The sequence below is a fragment of the Solanum stenotomum genome, chromosome 10, assembly GCF_019186545.1.
Source record: "Solanum stenotomum isolate F172 chromosome 10, ASM1918654v1, whole genome shotgun sequence".
In the NCBI taxonomy this organism is placed as follows: domain Eukaryota; kingdom Viridiplantae; phylum Streptophyta; class Magnoliopsida; order Solanales; family Solanaceae; genus Solanum; species Solanum stenotomum.
Window position 1 is genome coordinate 14,999,606 of NC_064291.1, and position 16,946 is coordinate 15,016,551.

The following is a 16,946-nucleotide window of genomic DNA, read 5'->3' on the forward strand; positions in this document are numbered from 1 at the left end:
ATGGAGGTATTTATGGATGAATTCTCGGTTGTGGGGGATACTTTTGAGGTGATTTTGGAACACTTAGGACAAGTTTTCCAAAAATGTGTGGAGACAAACCTGGTCCCCAATTGGGAAAAATGTCACTTCATGGTTAAATAAGGGATAGTACTTGGTCACAAAGTGTCGCAAAAGGATCTGGAGGTTGATAAAGCAAAGATTGAAGTGATTGAGAAATTATCGCCACCAATTTCAGTAAAGGGAATTTGTAGTTTCTTAGGTCATGCAGGTTTCTACCAGAGGTTCATCAAAGACTTCTCAAAGATTGCACATCCTCTATGCAAACTCTTAGAGACAGAGGTGAAATTCCATTTTGATGATGCTTGTATGGTGGCTTTCAAGTGCTTGAAGGAGAAATTGGTATCCACCCCGGTTATCATTATCCCCGATTGGTCAGAATCTTTCGAAGTATTGTGTGATGCAAGTGGAACAACATTGGGTGTTGTGCTGGGGCAAAAAATGCAACAAACTATTTCACCCAATTTACTACGTGAGCAAGACTCTAAACAATGCTCAGCATAACTATACAATTACTGAACAAGAGTTGCTTGCGGTAGATTATGCATTTGAGAAATTTCGGGCATACTTGCTATGTACTAAGGTGATTGTTCACACTGATCATGTTGCGCTACGTTACCTAATGGCAAAGTAAGATGCCAAGCCAAGGTTGATAAGGTGGGTACTACTTTTACAAGAATTTGACTTTGAGGTCAATGATAGGAAAGGTTACGAAAATCAGGTCGCTGACTAATGCTTATAGTGACCAACAACACTACTTTCAATTCAAGTGTCAACGTTCGTCGATAATATAGTAACCCAATCGAGGGTTGGGATCGTCCCAAGGGAGTGGTTTTGAGAATTTATAGAAAAATAAAATTTAGTTCTAACTAGTCGTAGCTAAAGATATTAACGATTAAAAATGTTGTAAATTAAAGGGGGACACAAAAGTGTCAAATATTGATTTGGGGTTTTTGTCACAAGTAAGCTAAAATTAGCGAAATCAACAAGAAAATATAACAATAAGAGGGGGATTCTTGGAATGTGACCGAATTACGAGTAAATCTAAATTATTGGGTACATGTTTTCAATACAGAATTTATAGAGTATTAGTTACTAGGCTAAGCTATATGTGGGAATAAATTCTCTCTCGAGCAACCACTTGTCGCATGAAGACCAGCCTACACCTTACCCCACTCACTCTCTCGAGCTGAGTGTTAGGATATATGACTAGGGCTCACCCTCCCGGGCTGAACCTCATGTCGACCCACTCCTTACACCATCAGTCTAGCGGTCTTGGTTTCACTACCTCTCTCTCGAGCAAGCCAAAAACACATGGGTGGACTTGTATTTTCAACTACAAACCCATTAAATTCGACCACAACTACTAGATGAAATCACCATTAAACTACATTTAATCTATCAACAAACAAGACCCAACAACAATATTAACCCATATTCGCTAAATCACACCTCAAGAATGGCGGTTTTTAGCCACACATTAAGAGATAGAAATTTATACTTAAATGAGCTTGCATTCAAATGGGTATGAAGATTTAAGTCTTGTTACAGGCCAAGAATGAAGAAATCAAGATACCCAAGACCAAATCCTTGGAGATAAAACCCTCTTCTTCTTCAAGTTTCCAAAATCCTCTTAAACTCAGAGCAAAATAAAAAGTACTATTCTATGTGAAAATTATAATAATTGTTTTTCATACTAAAAATCTGATACTAAGCTATAACTCTCAACGAGTATTTATAGTTTTCAAAAATTTGTGCTACAACGGACCATTCGACGACATTAGTCGAAATTGCCGATCAACTCAGTCATTCACCCTTTGGTGTAGTTCATCGCCGTTTTGCACTATCCTTCGACATCGTCGTGCTCTGGGTCATTGGGCGACATAGTACTACTTCGCAAAACTTCTCGGTGATGCTCGACTACTCTTTTTTTCCGCCGACTTGTTCCTTTCCTTCAAGGCTCAGCACATTAGAACAAAAGGTGAAGTGAGACCCTTCAGCGACTCACTAAGTGGACAGGCGATCCTCAGGCCTTCATTTCTTCGTTCTTTTCAACGTTTTCGTTCCTTTTTGCGATGTAGTGTCCATGCTTTCCTTAAAATTTCACATACCTGAAACTTAAGGGTTTTCATCAGATATTGAGATAAAATAAGCATTTGAAGACACATTTTCTATTAAAATATAGCACTAAATTAGTCCAATTTGTGGACTTATCAACAACCACTTATCAATATTAGAGGGTAAGGAGAATGACGAACCTAAAGTTGGCATAAATAATTATTTTCCCGTTTAACAAGGGTTTGCGGTAACTCCCACCCAATTTTCTTGGCATGCCAATTTTGCCAATTACTTAGTATGTGGGTTAATGCCGGATGAAATGAACTTCTACCAACAAAAGAGGTTCATGTTCGACGTTAAAATTTACTTTTGGGATAAACCATATTTGTTTCGAGAGTGTGCAGACCATATCATTAGAAGGCGTGTTCCGAAAGAAGAAGTGTTAGAAATTCTCGATTCTTGTCATGCTTCACCGGTGGGGAGTCAACATAACGGTGTGCGTACAGCCGCTAAACTTCTCCAAAGTGGTTATTACTGTCCATCCCTCTAGAAGGATGTGTACGAATTTGTGAAGAAATGCGCTCAGTGACAAAAGCAAAGTGGAGTATCCAAAAGACACGATTTACCCCTCACTCCCATTCTAGAAGTTGAACTATTTGATTTTTGGGGAATAGATTTCATGGGCCCATTTGTGAGTTCGTTTGGTAATAAGTATATCTTGGTGGCCGTAGATTATGTTTCTAAATGGGTGGAAGATGTTGCACTTCCAAACAATGAACGGAAAAGTGCGGTTCAATTTCTGAATCACTACATCTTTGCTAGATTCAGTACTCCTCAAGCTATCATCAGTGATGATGGATCCCACTTTTGCAATAAATGGTTCTCAGCTGCATTGAGTGAGTATGGGGTGAAACACAAGGTAGCAACTCCATATCATCCCCAAACAAGTGATCAAGTTAAAGTGTCCAATCGAGAGATCAAGAGCATCTTGGCCAAGATAGTGAATGCTAATAGAACTTATTGGTCTTGAATGCTTGATGACACACTATGGGCGTATCGTACCGCATATAAAACCCCAATCGGTATGTCTCCATATCAGCTAGTTTTTGGAAAGTCTTGTCATCTACGTGTCGAATTGGAACACAAAGCGATGTGGGCATTGAAAGCTCTAAATTTGTACTGGACAAAAACCTCAAAAGAGAGAGTAGAGCAGTTAAACGAGTTGGATGAATTCAGGTTCAAAGCTTACGAAAGTTCAGATCTCTACAAGGAAAAGATGAAGAAGTGGCATGATTCTAAAATACTTAAGAGAGAGTTCAAGGTGGGAGAACGACTGTTACTATACAACTCCCGACTTAGACTCTTTCCCAGAAAGCTCAAGTAAAAATGGTCAGGACCATTGAGATTGGCATGAGTATTCACAAATGGTTCCATAGAAGTTGAGTGTCAAGAAGGACCTGTATTTAAGGTGAATGGACAACACTTGAAATTATACTATGGAGAATGACAAGAAATTTCTTTGATTGAGGTGGTGTACCTGGAAGATGCCTGAGAGCATTTCCACATCGTGCCACTATATTAAATAAGGCACTTCTTGGGAGGCAACCCAAGTGTTAGTGTTTTAAATAAAGTGTGTTTATTTTGCAGGAGCTGGATCATGAGCGAGACAAAAGTGCTTTTGGTGGGTTGCCAAACCCGTTCGGCAACCACGATTTGTTCCGCCTTATGGACGTAAAAAATGGGGCTGAGACACTGGAATATTCAGTGGGATACCTTCACCATTCGGCATGTCGCCGATGTGCTTAGGTGACCTGAATTTTCTCTTCTGTTTACTTCAATGCTGACAACGTCCCTCAAAGATCATCCGGCGATGTTCTGAATCCATTATGTGAGTCGTCGATCTATTCGGTGACCTTCTACATTTTTGCCGAATGTTGTTCTCTGAGAGTGCAGCCCACTAGAACTAAGGGCGATCTGAGGATCATCGGGCGCATCCCAGAAGCATTCAGTGATCAGTTCACTCTCTCGCCAACTGGGCGCTTAGTGAAGATCCCTCGTTACCTTGTTCTACTCGTTTACACACTAGTATGTTATCATTTCTTATTAATTTTTCTTTATTATTCTTATTTTGTCTTTTTAACGATGATGCCCATTTTCTAACCACATTGAGGATAATGTTGAATGATTTTGGTGGGGGTGGCAATTGGTCAGTGAACCCCCTCATCTTTGTGCCACCTCTCTTGTTTCTGTTTGAATGCGGTTGTTCTCTTGCAAAATTAATTATCATGTGTGATCAATACCGATGACTTGATTAGTTCTCATAATCAAATAAAAATGAATTTGCTGCTCCAATGAGGCCAAATGAATTTGAATAGACAATATGTGAACTTTTTGCATCTCGTTGTGACTAGCCAAGTATCAAATTGAGTCTATTGTGATGAAAATTGCACACTAGCGAAAGTGTGGAGTCTTGTTTGACATTTGTGTCAATGCCTTGTGTGTGATGAGCTTATCATGAACCGGGTGTGATGAAACCTAGAATTTGCCTCGTTGGTCCGGTTGACTATGTGAAACAATTTTGAAGAGTGTGAAACAATTTGAAGAGTGTGAAACAATTTGACATTACACCTCTTTTGTGGCCAACCTTGTGAGTGTGTGAACCCCGTTTGAACACCCTTTGATCCTTAACGTTTTCTTGGAAGAGACTTGATGAAATCGTGAGCTGTCTTGATCCATTACCCATAATTCTCATGATTTGTGGTTTGGGTGAATAGCCAACTTAGACCAAAAGCCTAAGTTTGGGGTATGGTGAAAGGAGAAGGTAAATCAAGAAGTGCAAGAAAGTCACCTTTGACCCATGGTTTAAGAAAAATGGAACCCCTCCATATACAAAAACAGAGAAAAAGAAGAAAAGAATGAAAAAGTTGTGGAATAAAGTTGTGAAAATGCAATGAAAATGGGATATCCGACAGTCCATGGAAGATGAATATTGGGGTGACTTGTGAGCATGAATGAGAATGATGAAGAAAAGGAAACAAAGTGTTGTTCGCACCACATTTCATGAGGATTGCAGCCATTGAGGCTAAATGACCATATATTTGCACTCAACCCCGTTACAAGCCTTGAAAAGACCTTTTTGATCTTGAGTGAGCGAAAACAATTGTTGATTGGAAAATAAGGGCAAACCTATAGGTTAAATCATGTATTGTGTTCATCTTTGTGAATGTGAGCCTTGCATTTGATTCCGGAGCTTTAAATTGTGAACCATTGTGTGTGAATATAAAATTCTTTGTGTGAGGGCATTTGAGTGCCTTTGTTGAGCTTGAACTTGCATTTGAAGGCAAATATTGTGAACTTGAGAATCTTTGATAGTGGTGAGTTACAAATTGAATCTTTGAGTGCACAATTGATCCTTGCATGAGTAAGTTGAGTCTTTTTGTGTGCATTCATGATTGAGTCTTGTGTAGCACTGTTTGAGACATCCTTTTTGAACTGTTGAACTTGAGTTTTACTTGAGGAAAAGCAAAAGTGTATGTTGGGGGTGTTGATTAGTCCACGATTTAGACTCATTTAGGGCTATATTTTAATAGATTTAGTGTCCTCAAATGCACGTTTTATACCAATAACTGATGTAAAATCCTTGATTTTCAGGTATTTGGATTTATGAACGAGGCATGGACACTTTTGTGCAGAAAGGAACAAAGCAAGCTAAGGAATGAAGAAATGAAAACCTGGTGATCGCTGAAGTCACTCGGTGAATTACCAAATATCCATGATACCACCTAAAGTAATAGAATACTGGAGCTAAACTAGGGGTAACTTCGGCGAGCAGTGATTCCATTCGGTCTGTCGCCGATCCATTCGGTGAAGGACGACCAGGTCACCAAAAGTGCTGAAGAAAATTCAAACAAGTGCTGATGGATGAGAAAGAAGGCAAATGGGAGACTTGTGGAATTATTCGGCGATCCCGATTTGGATCTCCTAAAGTTACAGTAGCCAGACTAAGAAGAAGTGGAAAATGAAGGCGAGATGAAGATCAATCGGCGAAGCCCGACTTACCTCATCTAGTGATCTTAAACAGTTACACATCAGACTTATTTAAATTAATTTTGGGAGAGAGAGAAATTCATTCAGAAACGTGAGAAATAGAAAATTGAGAGCAAAAGCATTACCATTGTGGTTTTGAAGGGATTTTAGCAAGATTCTTGGTTGAGATTTTGTAATAGAGAAGATTTTAGTAATTCCTAACTTTGAATTTCAATTTCCCAGCTGTAGAAAACATGGCAGATGTTGATTTTCTTATTTTCTCTATGAGTGGCTAAAACCCTTTTCTTGGGGTTTTGACTATGAAGCCAATTTTTGAGTTTTACTAAGTAGGTATCGTTGAATTGCAAATAATGGTGTTAATTTCAAGTGGGTTTGAGTTGCTGCTGTGTTTTAATGTCGTGTTGCATGTTTAGTGTAGCAAGTTCAGTGTTGTGCGGTTGCACGAGAAAGAGGTAGGTACAAAGTCAAACTAGCAATCTTAGCATCCTTAGTAGTGGGTTACCATGATTTTAGCTTGAGAGAGTTAAACATGGGATCTATGCTCTGTATACAGCTCGAGAGAGTGGATTTGATGAGGACCAAGGGTTGGGCATCTTTCGGTTAGTGTTGAAGTTCGAGAGAATTCGACATAGATAAAGTAATTATTCGAGAGAAAGTTACTTTACGTATGGTCCAACCTACCCATGACAAAATATCTTATTGTGAGCATCAATATTCACCCACTAAGTTAGAATTCCGCAATTGGTTGGTTATTACCCCAAGTTTTACCTTACTATTTGATCGTTTCGTGTTGAAGTGTGAAAGTGAAGGGATAATAGAAATTAGATATTTGAAACTAAAACCAAAAAGGTGAAATACTTGATCAATTGAAGACATTGTTGTCATACTTTCATAATTGAATTTGAAGGAAAAACTACTCCTTGTGGGATTCGACCCCAACTCACTTAGTTGGGTTATATTACTGACTAACCATCGTTGGTACTTAGTATTGGATGAAATGTGCTGATATGTGAAATTAGTAGTTCATGCCCATAATTTCGTATGAACCCTATGAGTCGAGCAATCTCGAGATGAGTAGTTTCATTGAGTCCTTGAGTGCAGGAGTTGTTGAGTTCCATGTATTGAAATAGGGCCTAGCCCATACAAGAAACTTAGTCCTGATAACATAAGCAATAGAGCAATAAGAGTAAAACACAATTCAAGTCTAAAATTTTCATAAACGAAAATGGAAATCTAGACACTAAGTCTCCATATAGCCATCTATTACAATCTTTGAATGAAATAGGGCCTAGCCCATACAACGTGTCCAAAAAAGGAAAGTACATAAAAGGAACTACAACATAGGAAAAAGTTATCCTCGAACCATGAGGACTCACCAACAAGCTCGGAATATACTCAAGTCCAAGCTCTAGCCACTAGAATGATCACCTCGAGAACCATACCCTACAGTTGGGAAAAATGTAGGCAAAGTAGGCATTAGTACAAAAATGTGCCAAGTATGATAGCCATGCGTAAAAACATTGAAGACATCCTAAAAGGGACATTTTAGTTGAAAGCATGCAAATTACCAAGTTTAAGCATCATCATAGAGATAGTGGAAAAGCATAAGTCATAAACATAGTCAATACATAGATGATCATAACATAAGAGAAAAATTTCATACATATCCTCAAAGCATACCTGTGACATGCATGGATAAGACCCCATAAATCTCACTCATGCTAAGTAAACCTCATTAGGCCAACATTCATATTCATCACCAATAAGACCTTCAAAACTCATATAAAAGATTCTTGAGTAACCATAGTTCATAATTCATATTCTTGTTCTAGTTGTTGTGGGAATAAGCCTTAACCGACATGAGACCATGTGAGCTATAGATGATTCCCCAATCTAACCCACATCGAAAAATGGTGTCCTACTTGCCTAAGGTATAACCATGGTTTGTTAGCTTAGGCATATCCACTAGCTAAATGATCTACAGGGGTACGTAGTTTATGGGATAAGGAGATTGTTACTAGAAACTCGACCTCAACTAACTTGAGAGCTTCATCTCATTAGACCTCTTTAAGAAACTCGGCCTCTACTAATAGTAGAGCTTCCATAACAATGTCAATATCCACTTGGTGCTAAGCATTATTCCCACGGAATACTTATTAATCCTTACCTAATTTATGTCTCATGGAAGGATATCCTTGACAACCAATACGAGTTAGTTCATTAGGATAGCTCATTAAATCATGCGTGAGGAAACCTTTCACCGTCTATGTCTACATGTATATCTTAGATTCAATTAGGTGAGAAACCTTTTCAACCTTAGAATCATCATTCGATGAGAAAAACTTTCACATCAAGTTCGTTATGAGTTCATGAAAATAGCATTTCAATCACACAACAAATAGATCATAATGATAGACACTTCACTCTCAAGATGTTCTTAAAGCATATACAAAAACTTCATAAATCATGCATAATATCATATTTTGCTCTTTCAAGGGTCAAAGCTCATATAAAATCAACACATCTAGACTTCACTACATTAGACATGGAGTCTAAATTTTAGGGTTTGACCTATAGCTCCAACCACGAGGTGTGGACCCACCCACGGGGCATGGGTCCTACTGCGGTTCACTATTTTTTGGGCAGTTTCAGGGGTCCTCCTCAAGGGCTCATGGTTAGTCTGTGAGGTGTAGTACCTTGACGTTCTAATACGAAATCCTCTATTTTAAGTACGGGGAGTTACAATCATGACTCTAACCCTCACGTTTAGCTATAGTTTAGCCTACTAATTTCCGGGTTGTTACAATATCTCCCCCTTGGGATCATTCATCCTCGAATGATGATCTAGACACCTTACAGAAGTAAAGACTCAAGACTAGCAGCCCATCATGTATGCAACATCAAAATAATGCACAATTCAAAGGAGGAAAAACATCAACTCCAACTTAAACATAATCAACGCATCACAAGGAAGTAGGAACTACATCTAGCAATCCATTATACATGAAATTACAACTTTTCTCATGTTCCTAGGAGGAACTAACTTCTCCAAGCTAAAAACATGATCAACACAATCTCATGGGACCATATTTATGCTATTTATTCAAGAAAAGCATATACATATAAAACATGTTTATCAATTCATCTCATGAAGCATAGAGGCAATCCGTAGTTAATGCACAACATCATGAGGAACATCAATCATATAAAACTAATTTTCTTACTAAACATAAATTTCTCAAGAACATGCATTACATAGGAAATCATGGAAAACACATACAACACACATGACTTCCAAAACAAGGAAAACTGAAGAGGAATGACTGACCTCAACCTTGAATAGGAGTAGAAGGAAAAAAATGAGGATATCGAGATTTCATATTGACCTTTCCCTTCCAAGTAGCACCCTCAACTAAATGATTCCTCCATAAAACCTTTATAGAATCTATTTCTTTGTTTCTCAATCTCTTGATTTGCTGGTCTAGGATCTCTACCGGAACCTCTTCATATGAAAGACTTTCGTCAACTCACAACCCTTCTAGAGGAATAATGGATGCCGGATCTCCAATACACTTCTTGAGCATAGAAACATGAAATACCAAATGAACCCGAACCAACTCATTTGGCAAATCTAACTCATAGGCGACTTTACCAACACGCCTCAAAATTTGGTATGGGCCAACATACTGGGACTAAGTTTCCCCTTGTTTCCAAACCTCATGACACCCTTCATGGGTAAGATTTTTTGATCGACCCAATCATTAACATCAAATTCTAGATTCTTTCTCCTCACATCGGTATAAGACTTTTGCCAACTTTGAGTCGTCCTGAACCTCTCTCTAACGAATTATACCTTCTCAATGGCCTCATAAATCAATTCGGGACCCAATAGGGCAACTTCACCCACCTCAAACCAACCAACGGGAGACCTACATCTCCTTCCATGCAAGGCTTCAAAGAGAGCCATACCGATACTTGAGTGATAGCTATTATTGTAGGAAAACTCTATTAAGGGCAAGTGGTCATCCCAATTACCCTTGAAGTCTATTACACATCCCCTTAACATATCTTCTAATGTTTGGATGGTACACTCCGCTTGCCCATCGGTTTGGGGATGAAAGTCGTGCTAAGCTTAACCTTAGTATTAAGACCTTTTTGTAATGACTTCCAAAAGAGAGAGGTAAATTGACTGCCCCAATCGGAAATAATAGATAGAGGAACTCCATGCAATTTCACCATTTCACTTATATACAACTAAGCAGTCTTCCGCAAAAAAATAAATCTTGATGGGAATAAAGTGAGCGGATTTTGTCATCCAATCTATAATGACCCAAATAGAATCACGTTGTCTTCGGGTGTGAGGGAAACCGACAATAAAGCCCATGTTTATATCTTCCCACTTCCAAGAAGGAATACCTATATCTTGGGATAAGCCTCCCGGCCTTTGATGCTCGACCTTAACATGTTGACAATTAGGACACTTGGCCACAAATCCCGCAATATCTTTCTTCATCCCATTCCACTAATAGAGTTCTCGTAGATCACAGTACATCATGGTGGCTCCCAGCTGAATAGAATACCGAGAACTATTGGCTTCCTCTAAAATTTGTTCCCTCAAGTTATCAACATTCAGAACACATAACTGACCTTAATACCTAAGGACCCTATCTCCCCTTTGGGAGAAAGCCACTACGGACTTCTTAGGTACTGCCTCTTTCAATTAAAATAATATAGGATCAAGACCTTTTGTAGACTTCTCATCCTTCACAAAGAATGATTCGGAACCATTATGGACCATGGCAACACCCTTGGTGGAATCCACTAGTTGAACACCTAGTCGGGCCAACCTATGCACATTGCAAACCAACTCTTTCTTTTCATCATCAACATGAGCCACACTACGCATCAAAAATCGGCTAAGAGCATCCGCTACCACATTTGCTTTACCGGGGTGATAAAGGACACTCATGTAATAATCTTTCAATAATTCTAACCACCTTCTTTGACGAAGATTCAAGTCCTTTTGACTAAACACATATTGTACACTTTTATGAACGGTGAAAATATCCAGATGGACCCCATACAAATAATTCCTCCAAATTTTTAAGGCAAACATAACCGCTACCAACTCAAGGTCATGGGTAGGATAATTATTCTCATGGATTTTAAGTTGCCTTGAAGCATAGGCAATCACCTTACCACTTTACATGAGCACACATCCCAACCCAACTCTAGAGGCATCACAATACTCCACGAAACCATCCGTGCATTCCGGTAAGGTTAACACTACAATGGAATTAAGTTTATCTTTAACTCTTGGAAACTTTTCTCACAAGCTTCCGACAACACAAACTTAGCCTTCTTTTGAGTAAAATCCATCAAACGAGAAGTAGTGGAAAAAAATCCCTCAACAAACCTTCTATACTAGCTGTATAAACCAAAAAAGCTTCTAATGTCGGAAGGATTTAGAGGTCTAGGCCAACTCTTGACCGCGTCCATCGTCTCTGGATCTACGTAAATACCCTCACTTGACACAATATGACCAAGAAAACCTACGGACCATAACAAAAATTCACACTTGCTAAACTTTGCAAAAAGTTGTTGGTCCTTAAGAACGTGCAACACAATTCTCAAATGGTCCACATGTTCATTATCACTCTGAATAGATCAAAATATCATCAATAAACACAATTAGGAACATATCAAGGTATTGTCTAAACACCTTATTCAACAAATCCATAAACGCCGCCGGAGCATTGGTTAGACCAAACGACATCACTAGAAACTCATAATGACCATATCGAGTTCGAAAAGCCATCTTAGGGATATTAACCCCTCATCCTCAATTCGTGATAACCCGAACGAAGATCAATCTTGGAGAAATAACTAGCCCCTTGAAGTTTGTTAAATAAATGATCAATTCTTGGAGAAATGCACATTCAGGGAGACCCATCTTTCTTTATAACAAACAACACGGGAGCACCCCACGGAGAGATACTCGGTCGAATGAAACCCTTATCCAAAAAATCCTTTAATTGTTCCTTCAACTCATTTAACTCGGCCAGAGCCATCCTATGAGGAGAAATAAAGATAGGTTGCGTATCCGGAAGAAGGTCAATACCAAAATCTATTTCCTGCTCGGAAGGAACATCGAGCAAATAATCGGGGAAAACTTTCGAGAACCGACTCAAGAGAAGGGGTTTTATAATCTACATCCCCCACCTTAACAACATGGTAAAAGCAACCTTTCGAGATCATCTTTCTAGCTTTAAGGTAGGACACAAATTGACCTCTAGGCATAGAATTTTCCCCTTTCAACTCTAAGATAGGCTAATTCGGAAATTGGAACCTAATTACCCTAGTTCTACAATCAATAGAGGTGGAACATGCATGTAACCAATCCATACCAAGAATCACATAAAAGTCAAACATGTCAAGCTCTACCAAGTCAACAAGAGTAACTCTATGGGATAAGGAAATGAGACATCTTCTATAAACCCTATTAGCCACCATAGAATCATCAACAAGAGTAGAGACAAAAAAAGGTTATAATAACACTTCCAGAGGAACATCAAACCTCTTTGACACATAGGGCGACACAAAAGATAAAGTAGCACCGGGATCTAACAAGGCATACACATCAAGAAGAAAGACTTCTAACATACCGGTCACTACATCCAGGGAACTCTCTTGGACACCTCGGGTTTGAAGAACATAGAAGCGGTTTTTCTTTGGAGCATTGGAGTTTGAACCGCTAAGAGGAGCTTGCTTGCCTTCTCTTTCTTTAACCGAAATTGTTGGACAATCTCTCATTTTGTGTCCACTCTTCCCATAACTGAAGCATCCATCGGTGCCGGCTAGGCATTTACCATCATATTTCTTTCCACATTTGGCACATGTAGATCTAGCAAAAGAAGAACAACCTCCATTTCCTCGTTGAGATTTTGGGTTAGACACCCTATCCTTATTGAACCTAGGAGGAGTATTTGAGAAACCTTGACGAGAAAACCTTTGTCAAAATTTGGGACGACCATGTCCATTAAATTTGGCATTAGAGAAATTCCCATCACCGGTCTTAGCCTTTTTTACCTCCCTAGACTTCTCCTTTAGTTTCTCATCCTCAATTTGTTGTGCATAGACCATGAGATAAGAGAAGTCCATGTCACCAATGAGCATGGCGGTGCGACAATCTTTCACCACCGTATTGGATATACCTGTCACAAACTTATTCATCCTAGCCCAAGCATCCGAAACCATAGATGGAGCATACTTAGACAATCTTTCACCACCATGGCGGTACGACAATCTTTCACCACCATATCGGATATACCCGTCACAAGCTTATTCATCCTAGCCCTTGCATCCAGAACCATAGATGGAGCATACTTAGACAATTGATTGAACTTTAGGGCATACTCCTTCACACTAACACTTCCTTTATGTAGGTTAATGAACTCTTGGGACTTTGCTTCCCTCATCTCTAAGGGAAAGAACCTATCCAAAAATGTTGATTTAAATATTTCCCAATCTACAAGACCCGCTCCCACCGGCCTTGCCTTCTTCCTCTGATCATACCATACTTGAGGAACTCTTTTTAGTTGGTAAGCAGTCAATTTCGCCTTCTCTTGTGGAGACACTGCCATAATAGATAGTACCTTGTAGACCTCATCGACAGACTCTTGAGGGTCCTCCTCAACTTTGGAGACGAAAATTTAGGAGGGTTCATTCTCATAAAATCCCTCACTCTTGAAGCACCGGAGCTACAACTTCTCTATTGGCTTGAGTCACCAAAGCTTGAGCCCATATTTGAAAAGCCAACCTAACCTTCGTATTTGTCATTTTCTCACCCAAAGGATCAACCAAAGCTTGATGAGTTTGATGAGGAGCTCCTTGTTCCACATTGTCACCCTCCATCCTTCTAGTATTCCTTCTAGTATTCATATCCTGAATAACATAGGGCAAAGATTAGGAGAGAGATCTTATAGAGTTAAACTCTATGTCATGACTTAGAGTACTGAAAAAGTGAAGTTTCCTAATCATCTTGTAGTCTCTCATTCATAAATGTTCCGCGCTTCACACTCATGAACAAGACTCTACTAGACGTGGCTTATGAGACATCATCCTAGAATCACTCTAAATCTTGTTCTATAATTACTAAATTTGTCATGACCCAGGGGTACCCCGTAGATGTAACATGGCATATAGAACCCCGAAGGAATCCATACAAGCCACTTAGTCCTCATAACATAAACAATAGAACAATTAGAGTTAAAACACAATTCAAGTCTAAATTTTTAATAAATGAAAGAAGAAATCTAGACACTAAGTGTTAATATTGCCATCTATTACAATCTTTCAATGAAATTGGCCCTAGCCAATACAACATGTCCAAAAAGGAAAAGTACATAAAAAGAACTACAACATAGGAAAAAATTGTCCTCAAACAATTAGGACTCCCTAACAAGCTCGGATGATACTCAATTCCAAGTTCTAGCCACTAGAATGATCATGTCGAAAACTGGACCTACACTTGGGAAAAATGTAGGCAAAGTAGGCGTTAGTACAAAAATGCACCAAGTATGATAGCCATGCATAAAAACATTGAAGACATGCTAAAAGGGACATTTTATTTGAAAGCATGCAATTTACCAAGTTTAAACATCATCATAGAGATAGTGGAAAAGCATAAGTCATAAACATAGTCAATACATAGATCATCATAACATAAGAGAAACACTTCATAAACACCCTCAAAGCATATTTGTGCAATGCATGAATAAGACCCTATAAATCTCACCCATATAAAGTAAACCTCGTTAGGACAAGATTCATATTCATAACCTTTAAAACCATGAAAGCTAATATAAAATATTCTTGAGTAACCATAGTTCATAATTCATATTTTTGTTCTTGTTGTTGTGGGAATAAGCCTTAACCGACATGAGACCATGTGAGCTATACATGATCCCCCAGTTTTACACACTCCGAAAAAGGGTGTCCTACTAGCCTAAGGTAGAACCATGGTTTGTTAGCATAGGTGGATCCACTAGCTAAATGACCTACGGGAGCACGTAGTTTACGGAATAAGTAGATTATTACTAGAAACCCGGCCTCAACTAACGGGAGAGCTTCCATCTCATGCGACCTCTTCAAGAAACCCAACATCTACTAATGGGAGAGCTTTTATCTCATTGTCAATATCGACTAGGTGCTAAGCATGATTCCCACGAAATACTTATTAAGTCTAACTTAATTCATATCTCATGGAAGGATGTCCTTGACAACTAATATGAGATAGTTCATTAGGATTGCTCATTAGATCATGTGTGAGGAAACCTTTGACTGTCCATGTCTACATGTATATCTAAGATTTAATTAGGTGAGAAAGACTTTAAACCATAGAATCATCATTACGTGAGAAAATCATTCACATCATGTTAGTTATGAGTCATGAGAATAGCCTTTCAATCACACAACAACTAGATCATAATCATAGACACTTCACTCTCAAAGTGTTCTTAAAGCATAAACAAAAACATCATAAATCATGCATATTATCATATTTTACCCTTTCAAGGGTCAAAGCTCGTATCAAATCAGAAAATCTAGAATTCACTACAATAGACTTGGATATCAACATAATTAAAGTCACCCAATCACTACATTCACAATCTCATAACATTCTTCTTTCATCAACAAACCCACATCACAAGATCATAATTGGGAAATATGTGGATTTCATGGGTTCTTGGGGATTACAACCTAAAAACCATAAGGAATCATCAATTCATACATAATATAACTTAATTCAAGCATTAGAATCATTCAAACCCTAGTTTTTGGGGATCTCTATATTTGAAATTGGACTTTTTAAGGGACTCCATGGATGAAAGATATCCATGGATGAAGGATTACCATACCTTATCAATGAATCACAATGAATTTGATGTGAAGAACCCTTCTCCTTGAACCCTATCTCTAACTTCCTTCTTCTTCTTGTTCTAGAGAGAGAATATTTGGTGAGGTTGAAGTTTTTGGAATTGATTTGGATTTCAAGAATAACGAGTTGAATTACTTGATTTAGGGGTCTAAAATCCTTATATAGGTGGTCTAAATTAGGCTAAAACAACACCACCTAATATTAATTAAAACAGGAAAGACCCAAAATACCCCTAAGCTTAACCTCTAAAACTACTCTGAGGTCACCATCCATGAGACCACACTGACGGGATGTGGTTGGAACCACGATGTGTGCTGGTGAACCATGGTTTGGGTTTTGGGCGTCTAAATTTTAGGGTTGGACCTACGACTCCACCAATGAGATGTGGACCTGTCCACGGGGCATGGGTCCTACCATGGTTCACTATTTTTAGGCAGTTTCCAGTGGTCCTCCTCAAGCGCCCATGGTTGGTCCTTGAGGTGTAGTACCTAGACGTTATAACATTAAATCCTCTATTTTAAGTACTGGAATTACATCCATGACTCTAACCCTCACATTAAGCTCTAGTTTAGCTACTAATTTTTGGGGTGTTACACTTGTCCTAATGTTTTTCTGTAATAGTAGAGGCTTAATAGATATACAAAGTTGAGTAGTTTCAATATATATCTTCCTTGAGCTTTTTGTACAAACTCTGAGCTCATCTATTAAATAATGTTCAGAATATATTAAAGTTTAGTATTTGAGTTATTGAATTATTTTAGTTTTAAGCTTTTATATGCTTGAATTAGTCTTCCGCTTGTAGTCAGCAAGGATGAGGGTTTGCTCGGGGACCAGAAATGGTTAT

At 38.6% G+C, this 16,946-nt stretch overlaps 1 protein-coding gene across 1 annotated transcript; it reads right to left on the reverse strand.

Moving 5' to 3' along the window:
- Nucleotides 1-12,708: 12,708 nt before the first annotated feature.
- Nucleotides 12,709-14,076, reverse strand: LOC125842766 (uncharacterized). The gene is made up of 3 exons (XM_049522082.1): nucleotides 13,907-14,076; nucleotides 13,252-13,468; nucleotides 12,709-13,041 (listed from the first exon to the last, which is right to left on the reverse strand). Exons 1-3 carry the CDS (start codon nucleotides 14,074-14,076, stop codon nucleotides 12,709-12,711), a joined length of 720 nt encoding a protein of 239 aa, XP_049378039.1.
- Nucleotides 14,077-16,946: the final 2,870 nt, after the last annotated feature.

Excerpts from the sequence above, each read along its gene's own strand:
- LOC125842766 (XM_049522082.1), bottom strand. The coding sequence starts at position 14,076 with ATGGAGGGTGACAATGTGGAACAAGGAGCTCCTCATCAAACTCATCAA. Across the intron at positions 13,469-13,906 it reads GTAGCTCCGGTGCTTCAAGA|ATTGTCGTACCGCCATGGTG; the intron begins GTGAGGGATTTT and ends TGGTGGTGAAAG. Across the intron at positions 13,042-13,251 it reads TAAAGGAGAAGTCTAGGGAG|AAATATGATGGTAAATGCCT; the intron begins GTAAAAAAGGCT and ends AAATGTGGAAAG.